The sequence below is a fragment of the Sprattus sprattus genome, assembly GCF_963457725.1.
Source record: "Sprattus sprattus genome assembly, chromosome: 4".
In the NCBI taxonomy this organism is placed as follows: Eukaryota; Metazoa; Chordata; class Actinopteri; order Clupeiformes; family Clupeidae; genus Sprattus; species Sprattus sprattus.
In genome coordinates, this window is record NC_137923.1 from 1443690 (window position 1) to 1465255 (window position 21566).

General features: G+C 42.0%; 1 protein-coding gene across 1 annotated transcript; it reads right to left on the reverse strand.

The window, feature by feature from the left end:
- Positions 1-2520: 2520 nt before the first annotated feature.
- On the reverse strand, positions 2521-20195 carry pip4k2ab (phosphatidylinositol-5-phosphate 4-kinase, type II, alpha b; the record flags this gene model as incomplete). The annotated part of the gene is made up of 10 exons (XM_080837529.1): positions 2521-2601; positions 3494-3597; positions 5440-5692; positions 5954-6067; positions 8519-8557; positions 8877-9023; positions 9202-9354; positions 10564-10660; positions 11286-11383; positions 20052-20195. 10 exons carry the CDS (start codon positions 20193-20195, stop codon positions 2521-2523), a joined length of 1230 nt encoding a protein of 409 aa, XP_080693655.1.
- Between the last annotated feature and the right edge of the window lie 1371 nt (positions 20196-21566).

Below are 21566 nucleotides of genomic sequence, written 5' to 3' on the forward strand. Positions count from 1 at the left end.
CAACATGCGGTTCAAATTTCCTGCCAGGGCTAAACCACATTTCAGCAGGTCATTCATGGGCATGAATTTGTCTGTTACATGTTCCCCATTTTCAGCAAGAGTGATGTTGCATAATTCAATACATTCAGTTTGCCTACTAGACTTCTTGTCGCTAGAGATCTGATATCAGTTAGCTGTGGTCTTACTGTTATAGAAAACAAAAAATACTTACATAATTCATAAAAATATGAAAGATGTGATTGTCCTTGTTTTGAAAACCATACTATAGAATGTCTGCCTGCTAGTACGCTTGCAGTTTTATCCTCATCTACACCAGCAAAGTTGACAGGAACATCCAAGATGACACAGAAATGCAGGCATGCGAAATCCCTTAATCACACAAGGATAAAGACCAGAGCATTGTTTAGTTTTATTGAGGAGAGTCATGGGAATAGGGTGCATTACAGCGCATGGACATGAGATTGACACCATCTCCCCCGACTGAATTCACAACGACTATGATGCATAGACAACAATGGATTACAATTGACTACCTGTCATCAGATTGATGATGTACAGCACCTCATTATCAATTACATGCTCCTCCTCAAATGAGACCCATCTTTTACCTTCACCATAGAGGAGGGCCAGTTGTAATGTTCCTATTCAATGTGAACTTACTGTAACCTGTTATAAATGTAGAATGCATAGGGTTACAAAGTCAAATGCTGAAAAAGCTTGGGAGCACAACATCTACTGCTAAAAACCTATTTCAACTTAGAGTGAGAAGTTCTAAAGTCTTAGTTGGAAAGTCAAATTCATGTAGAAAGGCATTTTTCTTACAAAGACCTTCTGGCAAATCTGATGCACCTGACATGGCTTAAGGTTTTGTTGTTGTATGATCTACACATTAATTTAAATAATGTTTGCTGGAGTAGTGCAAGCTTAAAACTCTTCAGCCTCAAATGGGATTACAAACATCAGATGATGAATTCCTGATGAAGCGGGGTTCAATAACCCCCAATTTCAGACAGCCATCAACAGAAGCAGCAAAACAGGTACAAGCTGTTTAAGAAGACTACTAATGGGCAAATAACCCACAGCAATTAAAGGTTTGCTGGGTCGTTTAGCTTTCGGAGTAACATTCAATGATAAATCACAAAGTTAACATACACTATAAATCTACACAAGAACAGCAGAGCAACCTCGATTCTTTCGATATATGTATATCCACTTTTAAAAAATAACATATTCAGTCTTTTATTATTATTATTTAAAAAAAAGAAAGAAATATAAAATTATAGAATTCAGAGTAAAAAAAAAGGCACACCCCTCGCACAGTGTAAATATTTAGAACATTACCTAGCGGATTCAGGATTGCTTAGAATTGCAAATGAAAAAGCTGAGGAAAACAAATACATCCACGTACTTCACTAAACACTACGCCAAGACTACACCACATTACAGCTATGAAGAGAGAAACCGGGAACAAGCCCTGCTGTTTTAGGCAACATTCTCTCATTCTTTAAAGTGCTGCAATGTTTCACAAAGCGTTAGAGTTTTGTATTCCCGTCAAGAGAATGACACACTAACTAACACTTGTTGTTATTATATTAAAATAAACAAATGTAAAAATATATATTATATTGTATGCTCTACAAAAAACAAGCAAACAAACAAACAAAAAACAGTAACGCAAAAGACCATATTTCTGTTCAACTCTCTGGACTATATTATTGTGATTTTATGCCAATACAGTATGTGGTTTACAACACTCTATGAACTAATACACGTAGTACAGTACCACTACTATTGCAATTCTCTTAATTATTTATGCAATCAGTTTCATTTGCATAAACATTTTGGTGCTTTAGTATAAGTGCAAAGTATAACATTGTCATTTCTGGAGTCCATTTCAAATGGGCGTATCAATGTAATGTACACTCTGAGAGTGTATGTGAGCCCTCCTGAACAATGTAAATCTCTTCTTCCCTTGTATTCCCTTCTTTCCTAAATTCTTAAATATAAAATATACTAAAATAATGAACGTAAAGATGAATATCACTTAGCTATTTCAGTTCCACAGGCAAACAGCAACATGCTTTCTCATTTAGATACACCATCTTAGCAATATAAAACAAGAAAAAGGACAGAACAGAACATAAAGCAGCTTTGACAATGGCAGTGAGGAATGGAAAATACAGTAGAACTCAGCACAAGAACATCACTCAACTTCCCACTCAACAATATCTAACATACAGGTATATATATATATGACACATAACTACATTACATCTTTCCACCCTTACAGTTTGAAAAAACTATAATCATAATAATAATAATCATAGTAATAATAACAATAAGAAGAAGAATATGAATAAAACAGAGGAAAAAAACTGTAAACTGTCCTGGGCGGAGAGCCCAGGGTGATGGGGGGGTCTGCCGGTGTCTTCCCCCTGAGGCAAGAGCTCTGTCCCTGGGCTCAGGATCTCCTGCATCCAGCCTCGGGAAGGACCGCTCACAATTCCAGCTCTAACGAGGTTAGGACATGATGGTGGTGATGAAATCGTAGAACCTCTTGGAATATTGCTCAGGGTTGACGGTTGAAATTTCTGCACCAGCCTGCATTGAGAAAGGTGAGTGCAAATGAGAATTGTGTTTTCTTAATACTGGAGCCAGCTACCTGTCTGTGGAACTGATTCATTTGAGATTGTTAATGATTCATGTGTATCGCTTCATTCCTTCTGATTTGTTATACCAGGTGAGCAGGGTGGCTATGGCATATGACCTCCTGCATTTGCTGCAGTTTCAGAAGTAGCCCAAAGCTACTTGCCATACAAAATGTTACAAGTTACCTACATGAAGCTTAAGTAAGTTCATGTTATTATATCAATCTTAAGTAACTTCATGTTATCAACATCAATCTTAAGTTAATTCCTGTTACTATATTCAGCTTAATATTAATATTTACATGTATAAGTGGATGAATTGTTCAGTTATAACACTGGAGATGGCCACAGATTGCCAATATTAACAAGATTAACAGAACTTTACCTGTTTTTGAGTGGCAAAAACATACTAAACCTTTCATAAAAATCTCTCACCTAAGCAAACTAATCTGTGAACAGCAGGTAGTGGATACTGTACAGCAGTTTGAGTGACAACACTTGATATGTGTTCTCATCAGAAAAGGCATGGCAAGGCTATCGAGCTATATGAGGGGAGTCCTGGCTGCTCTGATGGTGTCTGTGTGTGTGTATGTGTGTGTGTGTGTGTGTGTGTGTGTGTGTGTGTGTGTGTGTGTGTGTGTGTGTGTGTGTCTTCAGGTGTGTGTCTAGCTCTGAGGGGAGTCCTGGCTGCTCTGATGGTGTGTGTGTGTGTGTGTGTGTGTGTGTGTGTGTGTGTGTGTGTGTGTGTGTGTGTGTGTGTATGTGTGTGTCTTCAGGTGTGTGTCTAGCTCTGAGGGGAGTCCTAGCTGCTCTGACGTAGATGAATGAAGAGCACTCATCCTTACCCCATGCTTTACTGTTTTGGCTGCGTGAGCTGCTTTCTTCTTTGCGTCGTATGGTGTGAGGATGTCGATCACTCCCATGAAGTACACCTCTCGCTTAGGAGCATCTAATGGGGAGAAAGATAACTTTGTAAAACATGATCCCTCTTAGTATAAATGGGCCACAAAATACACAATTAGTCTTTTAAGACTGGGTCTAAGTGTATTAATACTGGGTCTATATCCAATCCCTTGTGTTACATTGAGAAATCATATTATCCAAATGTCCTTCATGCATAGTGGATACCACGCAACACCACCTTAAATGCATTGTAGTTCTGGTCCAAACCACCATGCTGTTCCGAGTGATGACTCAGCACAGTTGCCATGTTTTCCTCATAAATAAACACAAATGTGTTTATGCAACTGAAATCTAAATCAGTGTAATTTTATGAGGACATCATCAACAACCCATTAACAAACTGGATAAATCAACCTAGATAAATAAGAAAACTGTTTTTAAGGGCACACCCAGTGCGTTTGAGTTAAGCATTCAGATAGGAAGTGAAACAATAGCATCACTTCCTGTGTGCTCTTTGTTGGCCCCCTCACAAAGTTAGGGGGGAACTTTATAAAACACAAATCTCTTCCATGACAAATACTGCTCATTACAGAGGGGAAGAGTGAAGGGACATGAACAAAAATAACCCCTACATGTTTCTTCAACTTTGTGTCTTGTCCCCAGTAATACGTACATCATGAAGGGGGCATTCTACAGCACGTTTGTTAGCTTGTATCTAAATAATGGCCTTTAAGCTCCCAGTTTTACATGAATTTATATAGACACTTTTGTCTCAGGGCAGCTTAACATATTTACCCTCCCTGCACTGCATCATTATTTGTGCTCCCTGAGAATTAAATTGATGAATGGTGCTTTTATGGAACCTTGCCAAAGGTTCATGTGTGAAGAACCCCTTTGCAGCATTTTCTCTCCCAACAGATACTATTTCCACTATGTCAGTAGAGAACGTTGGCCTGGATACCTTTTGGTCTGGGAGATTCAGTCTGGACTTGAGCTAGTTGGGAGAGATTCAAGGCCTCGGAAAAGTGATCTGACCAATCAAATTGTAAGGGCGGGCTTTATACGTTGATGGACAGATGACCAACCAACGCTTGAGTTGATTAGATAGATAGATTATACTTCGAACAAAGATGGCGCCTCTCGGGAGCTTAGTGGGACATATTTTATGTGATTTAAGCTATCTACACGACTTTTTTATGTCTACATTGACTCGGTTAGTTGTGTATGTGCAACACGAATGTTGCCGAGGATTGTAGGTCTTAACTGAAGCGCTCTAGACCATTATTGATAGGTTATTGCTAACGCTTAGACAAAAAACCCATTGAAACAAATAGTAGCTAGCTATAGCCTTGCTGCTAATATGTACGTGAGCAGGCATATCTCACAGATATTGACAGCGCATTCATTTTGAAAGAGGAACAGAGAAACGCGATCAAGGCATTTGTCGATCGAAAATATGTTTTTGCCGTCCTTCTTACGGGATCCGGTAAAAGTTTTAATGTATCAGATGGTCATACTATGTTGCTCTGATTAGTTGTAGGTATCCAAATGAGCGAAGAGGCATTTTTTTTCCTGCTTCGTTGAGACACGCACCATAATCACAGCCCAATGGCTCAGCATCAGACTCATATTCTGACTAGAATTATGAGTATGACATCGTCATGCTAAGAGAACGTTCAACTTAAAGGGGAATTTCTCCAAAGCAAAAATGCCTCTATACAATGGAATCCTATGAAGAAGTCCAGAACGTCACAGTAAACCACTCGTTTCAGCCACTGACAGGCTCATAAAACGCAAAAAGCACAGCGAATGCCTGCATTTCCATACTGCACCTGTTCTGGAAATGATAGGCACAACCTCGCTACTACTCCAGCTGGATCTCACTTACTGTCATGACTCCGGATGGCGTACACGTCGATGTTGGGGTCAAACTCGCCAGGCCCCAATGGCTTTCTGCTGTCCAGGGTGTTGCTGGGGCTGTCCGGAGGGGTGCCCGTCGCTCCCCCATCACTCTCGGCCCCTTCCTCCTCCCCGGCGTCGTTGTCCTCGCTCTCCTCCTCGGGCTGCTCCTGCTCCCCTCGCTCCACGTCATGGATGCCCACCAGCAGGCTGTAGTCCATCAGCTTGAGCTGGGACAGAAACTACGCAGAGAGAAAGAGAGGAAATAGATGTGGAGGCGAGAAGGGGGGGGCGTCAGGACATGAAGGGAGTATACGGGGTGGAGATCAATCAAAGGTGAAGGTGTGAAAAGGAGGGATGAAGAATGGTGGAGCACACATGCTACTGAAATTAAGGTGAAGAGAGAACCACCAGACTGTAGAGATGAGTAGGTCAATGAAATAAGGATGCAGAAGAATGCATAAAGAAATGGTCTTCTTATGTCACTTCTAACGAAAGCGAACCTCAACGTCATTCTTTAGTCGCTCCAGGAACATCTTTTTGCTCTCCTCATCAATCCAGATCTTCTGGCCATCATTGATGAAGTCATTGTCTTTGTATGTAGGGAGCTCTTTAGTCTGGACATAAACATAATAATAAAAAGCATCAAAAAAATACTCAAATTGTGAGCAGGAAGATTTTTTTTCAATGTGGATCTGTGGTGATCCCCTACATTTGAAACTGAAACACTACATCATATTATTACTGAAAAGTGACTTTAATGTAGCATGGCACACATTAGTTAACCTTGTATAGTTAAGATACATAAAACTCACACACACATTAGTTAACCTTGTATAGTTAAATAATATAAAACTCACACACACATATGTCATATGTCAAGTAAACCAAGAGTGCACTGAAACAAGTTCAGGTGTAGACCATGAAAGATGCCGGTGAGATCATTGGATGAGACCCACATTATCTGCTCCCCACACTTAGATGTGTCACAGTAATGGGAAGATGTTTAGAACAGGAACAGCTTCATTAGTGACCCTTAACCCCACATGACCTGCACACTCAGTAGTTCTATAGTGGCTGATTAACAGGCCCCATAGCTCAAAAAAGATACAGCTACTTTCTCTGCTGTGCTGTCCTCTTCAAATAACTCTCCCTGGCTTCGTCACTATTTAAAGCCCAGAAACTGTCAAAAAAGAGTAAAGGGTCATCCCCATCTCCCTCCAGGAGATATTAAGGCAAAGCCTGGAGACTCCAGACACATTTGACTTGCTGTGTGGAGCAAAGGAAAGGCTGCCATGAAGCCTGATTCTGGGCCAGAGGCGGGAGGCATGTTGGGGGGGCGGCGTACGTCCCGCTGGGAGGTCCTTACGTGTTTGATGGCACAGTAAAATCGCGTGGCGATCCGGATGGTTTGCAGCTTTTGGCTCATGCGAGACTTGGCCGGGGCCGGAGCACCCTCCTCGGCGGGCGGGCGTGGTTGCTATGGAAGTTGGGGGAGAAGCAGCAAGCCTGGTTCATTATCAACTCACAACCTCCGGAGCCTGTGCTGCCTGGAATCCCATTTGGAAGAGTGCTGGACAGTGCATTAGCGGCTAGGAGCGTATCTCTCCAGTGCTTTCAGTGAGAAGTCAGTATGTTTATATACACGTAATTTGTGGGTTAAAAAAAATATCCATTCATTTGGCCATGAACACATTGTGATTTGAACGATGTGATTGTATGACGTACGTTTTATTTAAAACCAATGACATTCCAGAAAGCACAAGCTTAAATAACCAATTCCTGCATTGGGTTCATGTCAAAACAGAACAGAATATACATAGACCAGAAATGTGAAAATCAAAAGCAAAGGGGCAATCATTTTGTACTAACTTTCAAAGTATAACTTTGAAAGTAGTATTATGATTTCAAGCAATCCAGAGCACTGTATATGACACACTACTCCTGAGAAACAGAGCATTTCCAAACTGAGCTATGCATTTAACTCAGTCAAATACTAATTAGCTGTTAGTATTTGTAAATGTCTGGTCTGTCTATGTGCCATATATTATTAAGCAGAGGTACATAAAATGAGGAATTCTCCATCATATTTAAAGGGTCGACATGCAAAGTTTGGGGAAACAGAGATGCACATGCATTTTTAATCCAAATGCCCATACATGACGTTTGTATGAGAGAAGCACAAAAACATGCCTTTGCTTCTGAGTAAGAGAGCTAACTTTTACTGCTCATAAAAGTTGAGGGACAAAATGCTAAAAATTAAAAAAAAAATGTAAATAAAATTGCAAAATATTCTTACATTTAAATAGTTGTTTAGCTTACTTTTTTTAGTTTAGGTATGCAAAGCAATTACCGAGACAGGACATTTCCTGTTTTCCCAATCCCAAAAATCGAAGTGGTATGTGTTGTTTTCCCAATCCAAAAAAAATCGAAGTGGTATGTGTTGATTTATAGATGTAACTGCAATGGTCTAACAGACACTGCGTTAGAATCTCTTTGGTGTCATGTGCAGGTGCAGACACAGGGGCTTCAGCGGAGTCCACATGTTAGGGCAGACAGGAAGTCACTGGTTTCCACACACACACGTAGCGCCTTCTAGACACAGACCCACTGATCTACAAGTCTCGCCAGTGTCAGGCATCATATTAACAGGCTTTCCAGTCGTGGCTTTACAAACACTACCATCATAGCAAGTGTACACCAGAAGCAAGACCCGGGATAAAAACCAATGAAAACCATTGATGGAGAGAACAGGCAAAGGAGAAGACCACAAAAAGAAACGTAAAAAAAAAATCATCGATCATCAAATGCAAACGCTTCTTCTGCAGAACGTTGGCATCACAGGCATGGAAGGGGAAGCTAAGGGGTACCTCCCAGAATCACTTCTGGCCAATCACAAACAATCTCTTACTGGCCACATCACCAAAAAGCAGACATGCAATGGATCTCACATGCAAGTTTCATGCCCTATAGCTGAAAGTGCTTCCAGATGCATACATGCAACATCAGCTGACTCTTGTCACAAATTAATTTGCCAGAGCTCAATTTGCAAACCAAAAGTAGTTTACCTTTTCCTTTTCAGTAGCCTCTCTGGACACAGTAGACCCCTGAGGTGATTAGAAAAGAAAACAGATCACTTGAGAACTCATTTCATACTTTATATTTAATTCATTGCAGTTTTGTGACCCTTTCGAGCCTACTAATGTAGAGGTCATGGAATATTAGTCAGCACTGTTTCACACTTGAGGTGATGAATAAGATAAGAATTTAATTAAAACAGATCACTTGAGAACTCATTTCATACTTTATATTTAATTCATTGCAGTTTTGTGACCCTTTCGAGCCTTCTATTGTAGAGGTCATGGAATATTAGTCAGCACTGTTTCACACTACTGCTGTAGGTGCAATATCGCTGATGTTCTCTACCTTGAGGTCATATTTTTTGTAGACGCGCAGGCGGTGGCTGAACACGTTGCGTGTGACAATCATGTATGTCTCATCCCCGTCCACAGTGAGGCGGTACATGCCCAGGAACTGAGGGAGCAGCGTGTTGCCATGGCACTCCACAATGTACTAGAAAGGATGCAAACACACACACGCACACACACACACGAACACACACACACACACACACACACACACACACACACACATACACACCCACCACACACACCAAAACATGACACCTGAGATCGATCGAATAGTGGCAGCCTGCAGCAGAGGCCTGTAGGGTTTGGAGGTTCAGTCTCACCTGGTGGTACTTTTTGAGGATGTTGTGCATCTCGGCCACGTCCTCGCTGGTGATGATCTTGATGACGTACCTCTTGTCGCAGGACGTGTGGAAGCGAGCGCCACTGCGGCCCTGAGCATCGCTGGGGATGGGAGCGCTCCGTGTCACAGAGTTCTGCCAAGGGTGCGGAGAGAGAGAGCGGAAGAGGGAGAGGACAGGAGAGAAAGAGGGAGGGAGGGAGGGAGGGAGGGAGTGTGAGGGGAAGATGGGAGAGTATTTTCATATAACAACCTGCCATCACGTTAGAGCAAAACAAGGAGAGTATAAGCCGTGACGTGAAGAGATTTATGGAAATGCCACTGAGTGAGAGCTTAATAAACGTCGAGGACACAGGGGTGGTGTTATCTCACTGCTCTGAAACACAGATGTACTAAAGGTTAGGGCCGTGCGGGCCCACTGGGACACGCTGCTGTGTGTGTCCGGAGGAATTCTGGGAGAGGAGCCAAGGCCACCAGACATGTTCTGTTTTGGCATCTGGCAGTGAATTAAGGGATCTCTGCTGTCCACCTGGACAACCCAAACAGCAGAGACTGGGTCTAATGTTGTACACATTAAATATAACGGATGACAGTAATGCTGTTATGAAAGACAAGGCCTATTTGTCCCATTTCAAGATAAGCTGTACAGGAAATAGTTATGGTTTTTAGCCCGGCGGGGAAAAAAAATCCAGGTGTCACTAGCAAAAAAAAAAAACATTATGAAGTACTGCAGCCACCGCTCTTCCATGCAGAGCGGTTACCGTGGCAGCCTGCACACTCGAGGAGAAGCGGAGCTTAGCTGATGAACGACAAGCTGACACTTCTTTTCTCTGTGGCTCAGGCTGATGAAAGCTCTCCTGCTTCAAGGTTGCTGCTGCTGCTGTGGCTTTCCTTTGATTTAGAAGAACTTGCCTGTGTGTGCGTGCCTGTGTGTGTGTGCGTGTGTTTGTGTGTGTGTGTGTGTGTGTGTATGTGTGTGTGTGTGAGAGAGAGAGTATGTGAATAAGAATGTGTGTCTTTCCCTCAGTATTTTAAAGCGTACGATCCTTTGATTTTGAAGGATTTTGATTGTGTGTATCTGAATGTATGTATGTGTCATACTGTATGTGCCTGAGCGTGTGTGTGTGTGTGTGCATGTGTGTGTGTGTGCGAGAGAGAGAGGGTATGGAGAGTGTGCTTTCCTTTGATTTAGAAGAATTTTGCTAGTGTTCATTTCTGCATGCGTGTGTATGTCTAATCGTGTGTGTGTGTGTGTGTGTGTGTGTGTGTGTTTGTCTCGTTCGTTCTGTGTTTTTCAAGCATGTAGTAACTTACGTTAAGTATGAAAGCGCTAAATTAAGCTCACCTGATAATCTTGGTCATCAATAGAGAACCTCTCCCTGAGATTCCGGAAGACAAGGGGACAGTACTCCTTGAATTTGAAATGGCTTGGCATGTTTTCCCTTTGGGGTTTCAACATCAGAAAAAAACATCCATTACCATTTGCAAATATAAAACAAATGTCATTATGTCAAAACAATGTCAATAAAAAAGGCAAACTGACCTAGTATTAAATTCAACAAACCTTATGACTAATGCAGTAAAAAATTATTAGAAATACTAAATTAGCGTGGATTTATGCTAAATTTTGAGCACATAATTATGTAGTCAGTCTAGATTGAACTATTCCCTTTTCTTGTTTTTTAGTTTAAACACACTAAATGCATAAATGCACTTTTTTAATCCATATTCCCATCATGTTACACTACACAAGTTGTCACACCTGTCAAACAGGTTGCTAACGCTGTAAGTCTCTATTTGCCATCATTAATTGAATACCTAAGCAAACAATGACAAGTGGATATTTTCAATTTTCAATCACTAAAGTGAAATAATAATCTGTTATGCAAACACATTTCAGTCAAGCTGTTTATAACACATCACATAGTCTGAACATAACCTGCTACAAGATATGACATAACACAAATGACTGAAGAGACGTGCAATTTCATGCCATCCTTCTTCCTTTAAGTGCTAAATGGGTGGGGAAAACTGTGGCCACAAAAAAAAAAATGGAGGATTTCTCACTTGTTGAAGAGGTGGTTGTCCACCTTGATCTTGGAGTTGGCTTTGAAGTCATCAGGCATCAGCATGACAGGGATCGGGATGTGAATGAGCTCATTAATCTGCAGGGAGAGCAGAGCAGAACCAACATGTTTACCTTCTGACCAGATTATCGCCCACAAATACCTCTCTCTACAGCAGATTCCATCTAAAAAGACACAAAAGGCCTCAATATCATTCTCTTTGAGACAAAAAAAGGTTGTGAAAATCCAAACGGCCCCTCTCATAATAGTGGTGTTTGAGATAAGGGATGTGAATCGTGGTGTGTAGGGAAGTAGAAAAGGTGTGGAAAATGACAGGCCTCTACTAGATTCAAGTCTTTATACCACACACCCTTTTAAGGAGGCATTCATGTACTAGACTAGACAGGAAACATCCATGTCCTATATCCTGATACGCAGTGTTCACACTTAGTTTTTACAGTCTATGCCTGCTTCCCCTGCAGTGTGACTTTGCATGACAGCATCTGCTGAAAGCCTGTGGAGTTACCAACGCAACAGCTCCAGGCCTTGTGCTCAACAGCTATTTCCTGTCATAACGGCTGAACTGACTCTGTCTCTGAATATAAAGGTGATGACAAAATGCTGCATTCAACTAGCAGACAGCTAAGATTTACTGTCTGAAGATGGGGAGGCGCACTGTTGGCCCAGGGTCAAAAACTACCTTCTATTCCCATCCAATATTTCAACACACAGACAAAAAAAAGGAAACACAATGGCAAGGATCGATGAGATGAAGTCCTAAGTGGTCAGGCAAGGTATAAATATCACCCTTCATTAAAAAAGTGTCCGCTGTAAAAGGACAAACCCCACTGAAAATGACACATTTATGTAGAACTTAATCTTCTCATATGTCATGACTGCTATTGGTGACCTCTGATAAGGGTGACTGCTCACTTCAGTCCATCTGGCACACACACACACACACACACACACACACACACACACACACACACACACACACACAGGTGTGAGTCGGGGGGGCAAGCAGTCCATATCCCTGTCGGTGACTTTGGTATCCAACCTGGCCCTATGACATGCTCTCCATCATATTTCCTGAACACGCACGCACTTACGCACGCACACAAGCTCATGCCCTTCGTGCGATGGGCTATTTCTGCCTGGGCTCCTGTTGCCTCCATCTGTGTGTGGCATCAGGGGCATCACTCTCATCTGTGGAGTAGAGGCTCCAGCAGGCCTGGGCCCTTTACAATCGTCTTAAGACTGCCAACTGCTGCTGCTGCTGCTGGAGCAGACGCAAAGAGATTACTCTCACTTCCTGGACAGCTTTCATATATCTGTCTCGCGGGATGCAGAACTACGTGGTGCTTCAATTTCAACAGGCTGAGTCACATTCGTTGCCAGTCCCTGCATCACCAGTTTAGATCCAAGACCAGGAAGCGGTGTATCTTGCGAGTGTGTATCTGAGCTACAGGCAGCATTGGCCGTTATCTGTAACTGTCTTCTTTGGGAAGTCTGACTCAGACCTACAACCTAGGGGTGTCTGTATGCCCAGCAGATTTTTGTGCATGGTTGCAAAGGGGAAAGTTAGCTAATTGTTGTAAAAAAAAACACGTTTCTACATTTGCAACAATACAATGGAATACAACGGAAGACGATGATTACCAATGAATTTCTATTCATTGTTCTTATTTTCTTTTTTCAACATTTGCAAACAGTTGGTAGCACTGCCATGGTAATAAACGCATAACAACCTGGAGCAAGAAATACATAGAAGTACAGAGCAAGGATGAGGCATACTCCTGTGTTAGGTGATGAAAACAAATATAAAAAGTTGTGTTGATGTATTTAATCTGTCTGTTGTTGTAGTAAATAAATAAATCCATAGTCACAGTTGCACATCATTTAAACCTTTCAAATTTCTATCAATAACTTGCCACATTGTTGTGATAAGCCAGTGTATTTGTTTTCAACCAGGGACAGAAAATGAAGAGGGCTTGGGGCAAAAGTCCCCTGTCAAAAGCAGTTAGTCTTGGTAGACTATACTGAGCAGACTGACATAGAACTCATCCAAGATGATGACAGGGCAGTGCAGGCCTTTGCTTTCCTATGGCTGTGATTTCCAACAAATCATATTTTTTTTGTCAGACAGAGAAGAACATTTGCATTCTGCATTACCTGTTTGACTGACAAACTATAGTATAGCACATAACAATGTAATTCCAAAGCTGCATCAAAAACCTGACCAATGTTCAGCCAAGCATGTACACACCAATATTCCTCCTCATCCACAAAATGCTAAATATCTTTTTCTTTGAAACCACAGCTTTCCCTTTTCTTCAACTACATAGAATATTTGTCTCCAGAGTAAATGGAACAAGATTTAGGCTTGTCTGTCGGCACACAACTTGCCGGGCATCAGGCCAGTCAGTTTTCCTCGAGTCTGGCTTCATCAAAGCAGAAATTATCTCACTTCGTTTGGGGCCATCCATCATCACTTGTCATCGTCATCATCCTCCTCCTCATCTCGCCTCGCCTGACTTAAAAGTTGCTCATAGGACTTGTAGTCCTGTCTGATGTCTCAAGAAATTGGGAAAGGGCACAGTCTCCTGAAATCCTCCAGGGTGGCTGTACCAAAGTATTTGAGATAGCAGTCCTACCCCCACTCATATTACATCCACACATGCAAATTGCTGCAGTCATTAGCATCTGTGATTTCCCCAGCCACCATCATGGATGTGAGGGGGACCGCTTCAAATGACACATCCTCTTTTGACTCAGGGAGAATAACTGACTCCTCACAGCGTACTGAAGCTGTTTGTATCTTTAGACAACATCTTCTATACATATTTGATCTGGGATATGGTGTCAAATAACAATCTAACCCAATAAGCTCACACCACACAAAATGGAAAATTATGTCATTAACTTTCTATCCACACATTAACGCTGGTTGGGTCTTATGCTTAGAGTGCTTCCAACCGCTTTCTGTCCACAGAAAGAAGGAGTGAGTAAGGCAGTGGTGTTGCAGAAAGAATTCAGCATTCTTTTGACCGGAATAGACCAGCAGCCCCTCTTTGAGAGCAGGAGCTTAAACAGAAGATAAAAAAGGGTGACAGGGTACTGGGACTATTGCCCGATAGGAACGGAGACCACGGACGCTCACTAATGACAATCCTTCTCCACTGTACTGTACAGTAAATGTTTAGATTATGTGAGGATGTTCTCAGTGATAAGTAGTATGTATATAAAGGGGCAGGAGGTGCTTTGTAACTGCATTTGTACAAGATGATTAATAAACTGTGAGCACTGCTGAGATATTTCTGATGTTATGGTCAGCATTAGTGGTCCATTCACTGAGAGGTGCAGATGAAGCTGCCATGGTAATGTCAACAATAGCTATAAACTATCTGATGACAAGGGGTGGTGTAAGGAAGGAAGTTAGGAATTGGTGTGAATTACAAATGTAGGTAGTGGTGAGGAGTAGGTCATCGGAACATCTACTTCCTGGGCATCTATCCGAATGGCGCATTTCTCAGACCAGAAAACATTCTACACACACACAAATACATATCCAAAAGCCATGCACACATGAATAAAATTCATATTCATATGAGTCAAATAAGAATACGAATAAGCAGATATTTAAAAATAGCTGGGGAACCTCACTGACACACACACACGCACACACACACACACACACACACACACTCACTGACACTCACACACACACAAACACTCACTGACACTCACACACACACAAACACTCACTGACACTCACACACGCACACACACACACACACACACTCACTGACACTCACACACACACAAACACTCACTGACACTCACACACACACACACACACACTCCATTTTCTCATGTTTGGTTATCTAATAGCTCATTGTCATCCGTAGAGAGATCTTCTAGATTGTGTTGGGGGAAAAACCCGGTCCCTGTTCAACAGGCAGGCTGTGTCTGTGCAAATCAATTATATTGCAGGATATTAAACAATGGCGTGTTTAGAGATGAGTTACTTGGTTGAGGGATTATTGTGGAAAACCTGAAGGAGAGCCTGTTTTAACCGAATATGTATATTAAGTGAGAGGATGAATCAGAGCCAACAGCTCCACCCTCTCTTGGCTGTTTGAAGCAGGACCTGCCATCTCTGATTATGTCACAGAGGAGGGAAGCTGGACTCAGCACACACACACACACACACACATACGAGCACACAAGCGCACACACACATGCGCATACACACACGCACACACCGAGGCCCACGGGGAGCAGTATTCAGCTGCAGCTGCTTAGACCGAGACAGAAGAGGACAGTCCAGGGTCAGCCTTTTCTCTCTGCCTCTCTCTCTCTCTCTCTCTCTCTCCCATACACACAGAGCCCTTTCCACAGAACATTTTCACATTCGTTGCAGCTACCTGAATGTTTATGTAATCACTGCAGGCTGAGTGATCAGCCACCACTTCATTTTAAGAGGGCCTGTCGTTCAATTGAGTGCTCTGAGCATTCTCCCCTTTGGCCTAACCATGATGCTGTGCCATTAGAAAAATCAAACTGTGCACATCATATTGAACACTGATTGTGTTCCTGGCACAGCTCTCCATCAGCTCCACCCTAATTCCATGCAATAGTCTAAATCCTGTCCACATGTCCTCTGCATGAGGTGGTAAAGTGACATGCACTGGTTCCTCTCGGGTTGCGAGAACTGATGTAATCGACAAACAGCGTGGTTTGAACAAAGCGATTGAAAGCAAGCAGACTGGAAAGGCACACACCATCTGAGAGCAGTGCCATCCTCAACCAACCATCAGCATGTTGGGCAGGAGATGCCTTGGCACCTGCTGCCCATATGGACCATCTTGCCATCTCCCACAGGCTGTCGTCAAAATAAATAGAGGGAAATCACAACACTTATGGCCACCACATGCACGCATGGACCACGACAGATTTGGCACATTGGCTTTTCACAATGTGTTATTAAAAAGCATCATAGCAACAGATCTGCCCAAAGAGGGGAGAATTAATCATTTTGGACAATATTCTGATTAGTATTGTAGGGTATTAAATTACATTTCAGCAGTGGAGCTTACATTTTGCGACCTCCTAGCACCTCGCCATAACTGGAAGTCGGAGAATGAATAATTGAGCATGGTTCAGGGTTTTAGTCTAACACACACAAGTATTATACAGCACAGTTCACAACATAACTGCTGCATGTTTCTACAGGTTTCCCCTCTATGTCTCTTGGCTGCCTAGGCCTAATATCGGCCTTTCCATGTGCTCCCTATTTACCCAGAATGCAGCTACCCTCGACTCACCACAAGCTCTTTTCCATCCAGGAAAAAAACGAAGAAAATCTGTGCCAACACTCCAGATACTCTCCATCAGAATGCAGCTGCCATCTGTTAGGTGCCCAAGCTCTGTCCCTTTGCTGCCCAGAATTTGCAGATTTCCTGTCGACCCAGCCACATCTTTTTTTTAATAAAACCATTTGAAGACTGCACTTTCAAACTATTTTCACTTCTTTAACCCGCCCTTTCTATGGATTTTCAGCTCTGGTTAGGTTCGCTTGTAATTGTCAATTGTTCAGCAATCATAGGTCACACTTCTGTAAAAAAAAATGAATATGTGGATGGGGAGACTGGCGATAGCAGAAAGACAAATGAAGGTCAGGGATGCGGATAGGGAAAGAGGAGGATGCACAGAAAAAGAAAAGTAAAGGATGGGAAGGACAGATAACGTGACCTGCCTTTTATTCCCAGTCAGCAGAGATAAGCTGAACAGCAATCAGGTCAAACCCTGATATTGATTATATGGTTCCCAGCTGTGCCACTGTTGGAGCAACACAACCAGCGTGCTAAGCGGAGCCAGAGTCATTCAAAACATACTGTGCTGCCGTCCGGGAGTATCCAGTTGTATCCAGGTCATTTTAAAACCATTTTGTTTTAACAACAGCCAACACTACTACTACCCTACCCACTGTCTACTACTACTAATTATTACTATTCCTGGACTGGAAAATAAACGAGCGAGGGCATCTTTGCCCTAGTATGGTTAATTAGCACACAGTGTTCTCCACAGAGGGCTGGAGCGAACCTTCTCACCCCCTCTGCCTCCAGGCTGGAAAGGAGAGAGGATGACTCAGCTGGTCCTCACTGCACACACGGTACTCTAATCCCCTCCAACTGGTCCAAGAGGAGTGGCTAGCCCACTAGGGAGAGCCGCCAAGGCCGGCAGAGCACAATCAATCTTAAGGGGGGGAAAATCTGGTCGCTTTAGCAGAACGGTGATTTAATCCGCCCAATGGAAATCCAAACTCAATAGCCCGTGTCCTTAGGCTAGGGTTGAAGGGCAGTCAATAAAGCACTGTGGTGTTTTGAGGCTGTTTGGATGACAACATGACTTGTAGTTGTCTGTTATGACATGAATACAGAATACAGTAGCATGTTGAATAGGTGCATATAAGTGCAAATGTAATGTGTGTATAATTCAAACACAAACTACAGGGAGGAAGACAAGGCAATACAGGGCTGGCATTAGAACAGATGATTCATGACTGGCTCTAGATGACTGAGGCACAGTACTGTTGACATGAATGCATCTTGCCGTTAATGAGATTAATCTTTCAAACTTCAAAGAGCCTTGAGTAACTATAATCACTTGAAATTAGACCTAATGCTGGTCTGGTGCTTGTAAAAATGTAATTACCAAAGCATTAATGTATTCATATGAATTTTGTGCCAATTCACATTACAGATTGTGCGATTTACTTAATCTTCAATTATAAAGCTGCATACAAAGAAGCAATGGGCATTGATAAACCTTCATGCCTCCCTTAACGGTAAGAAAGAAATCGCACAAACCGCAAACCGCAATTAATGGTTACACTTGACTGCTTGGTAGTATTTTCAATTTAATAGCATCATAGATAATAACACCTTGATCAAGGAACAGCAGTGCTCCTAGCTTTCAATGCATACTTGGAAACTGCATTAAAAGTCGTCCTCAAAAGCACAACTGACCATTCACAATCACCATTCCCAAAACAGAGAGCAGTGTGGTGCAGTCTTGGCCGAGGTGGGGATGCTTTAAAAGCGGTGAGCCAGTCAAGGACACAGGATGACGGTGGGCGCACTGCTGACGATGGCCTTCCTGCTCTGCTGCCACGGGGTCAGTGGCTGACTCACTGTATTGTGCCTTTAAAAGATCAATCTCGCCCCTTTCCCCAGGGTATTCTGCATCACTTATTTACAAACAGTGAATGGGCTCCGCTTCTAAATTGGTGTTTCATGGATTTGTGCTTGTGCAGAGAGCACTGGTTTACAAGCACTCGTGCTTTTATAACAATACTGGTTTAGAGGAAACAACTGTTCATCAGTTCTAAACAGTTTTCAGTATATGAAACTGGTTTTAAACAGTTTTCAGTAAATGTTTTCAGACGATACAGTAGTAGGGAAAACACTTCAACAACACTTCAACAATCACACTAAAACCCCTTTTTGTTTTTGAATTGCATTTGAATCTACTTTGAGACGTGATGTGAGTCTATCAGAAAGTTCTCAAGGAAGACCAGCTTTTGTCTGCATCTTTATCTAGGGGGTTGCATAGAGAGTAGCTTGCATTGTTTACCTCCTGCTCACTGAAAGGATGTCGACATTCAACCTGTTCAATCGGAGTGACGGCTGACTGACAAATCTAAAAGGGTTGCAGGCTGACACGTGGTAAAGCTAAATATTTGTTCACACTTTGCAGTTAAAAAATCATGTGAGAAGCCAAGAGCTAGATCTTCAAATCGCAGAGTTATGCCGAGGTTACCAGTATATTCCTGGCAGTGGACATTTACATGTGCCTATATTACTAATACTTATGCTAGGAAAGTAGGCTTAAACCTGAAGAATGTAGTTTTTTCAGTATGCAATGCAGTTGGTTTATCTAATCTTTATCTGGCAACAATACGGAGGCTGAGCCTCAGCAGAAATAACAAAAACAGCATCCCTCGCCTTTACCCAGGACGTACTGTAGTGTGTAGTAAACAACATCATGAAAACCACAGTATCTTGGGATTCAGATCGACGTCTGAGCCTAAAGAAGGGTTCACAAAGCCCCTGTAGACCAATTAGACATAGCAAGGAAACACTTCTACCGTTTTCCTTTAAGTGGTCTAGCTTTTTTTTTTAAACAGAAAGTTGGGATCATTCATAAACTTTCAAGGACAAATTTGCAGGTGCAACAACTTCAGCCTGAGGAACCAGATGAACTCCCATTTGTGTTTCCCAAGCATTAGTGGTACAGGCTACTCGGTTTACATAATCCAAGCAGCTATCCCGCTAATAGGATAATAACTATGATACCACAGACCCACATTCAGTGTGCAATTTAAGAGGCGGGGTGGCAACTTGTTTAATCAGTGTAATGTTAGCAATTACGGCTATTTAACGGATGTTATTGCTTCTTAGATGCAGGCCATATTGGCATTTGAAAACGTTTGAATGGGTGCTGTCAGATACCACGTGTTTAAGCGTTGACAGATGAATTACGTAGTAACGTGAACAAGCAAATAAAATCTGTTAGGTGGCCACACTCACGTTTCAGCAGTCTCACACCTGAGGTCAAACCCAGCTAGTTAACCCTTTGACATTCCATTACGCAGTATTGGATATATTTCAGACATCATGTTCTGCAATTAAAAAGACATGGCAGGCTAGCTAGTCAGTTAGCTAAAGAAGACAGAATGTGTAGCTTTAATCTTACTTACCGAATGGTTTACACCCCACATTAGTACGCTGAGAAGCGGGTCACTGGCGCGAAATAATTTCACTTTCTGAGCCACGAAATGTTTCTTCTTCGTTTTGGTTTTACTGGCAATTGATGCAGCAAGGTTGCTAGCGACAGATGCCATGTTTGGTTCAGCTGTTGAATTGTTAATTAACGAATTAATTTAGAGCAGAATTCTGAAGAAGCTGGCGAACTAACGTTAACTATGTTGGCTAACTGTGACACTCCAGGTCCATGTAGATTAAACTAAGTGTCCAATATAATAAGTGATGTGCCCCGTTCTTTATTTCTTCAAGTCCATGCATTCCTCTTCAAATGTGTAGACGCATATCCAAATGCAGGTGATTTTACAGGGTTCCACTTGAATGACTGACAGCAAAGTCTTTCGCGTTACGATGAAACGGAAAAATAATAGAATCTGGTAGCTAACGTTTGACAATGTAAGCTGTCATTGACGCAAGCTTGAAGGTTATCGTTCGTTAGCAATCTGTGTGGCTAGCACGTCTTCTTTCCATCTCTTGAATTTGGTTTCGGCAATCAGACAGTGAGAATCACTGCAATAACAAATACGCAGGGAATAAAGTAATGGAAAATAAAAACATTTTAGAAGCTGTTTACGCGTTTTACGATGAACTGACTCATTTGAAGAAGATTTATATCACCGTTATGTTGACTGCGCTTATGTGTCTATAACAACCACGATGACCGGTTATTGTAACAAAAGACAGCTGCTCTTAACAATAATGTTTTAAAACATTGTATCGCTCAATATTAGTCTCAGAAGCTAGGTTACTTTCTTCTTCGAATGGCTTCGCTAGAAAGCTGCAGCACACTGCCCCATTGAATCCGTCCGAATGCTGGATGGATGCTGCAGGCAGCTGGAAAAGACCGCTCAATGCACGAGAAATGCTGTGCTCCGCACGTTGACATATCAGTTTTATGGTTTCTGTCACATAATTGATCTAAATCCGTCACTCGGTAGGCTAAATATAAGAAGTGCCACGTCTTATTTAGCTAATTTTCTGTGAAAACAAAAACCACAGTGACTGCAATTCATTGAATGTATCCAAATCAATTTATGTTGTAAAAAATGCTGAGCAATTGAATGACACTGTTGCCTATTTGTGCGAAAAAACTAGCCAATGTTGACATAAATGAAGTCGTTGGCAACTTTAAACAAAAAATTAAAAGAATAAAACTATGTAGTATGAGACGTGGGTGTTAAATCCCAAATCTCAATAATTTCTGTCTTCTCCTGTCGAGGTAAAAAAAAAAATATATATATATAGCTGTATGGGCTAATAACCAATTCTGTCGCCTATTTGTAAGAGGGCTAACACACGCTTCATAAAATAGTTATAGCCTGTATCTAGTTAGGCTATTCTTTTCATTCTACAATGAATAACAGTAATATTTACCTCGAGAAAGGTTTATAACCAAGAGTATTTTGGGTAGCCAGTTCTGGCTGTCTCACACACAGCAAACTCTCCTAGAC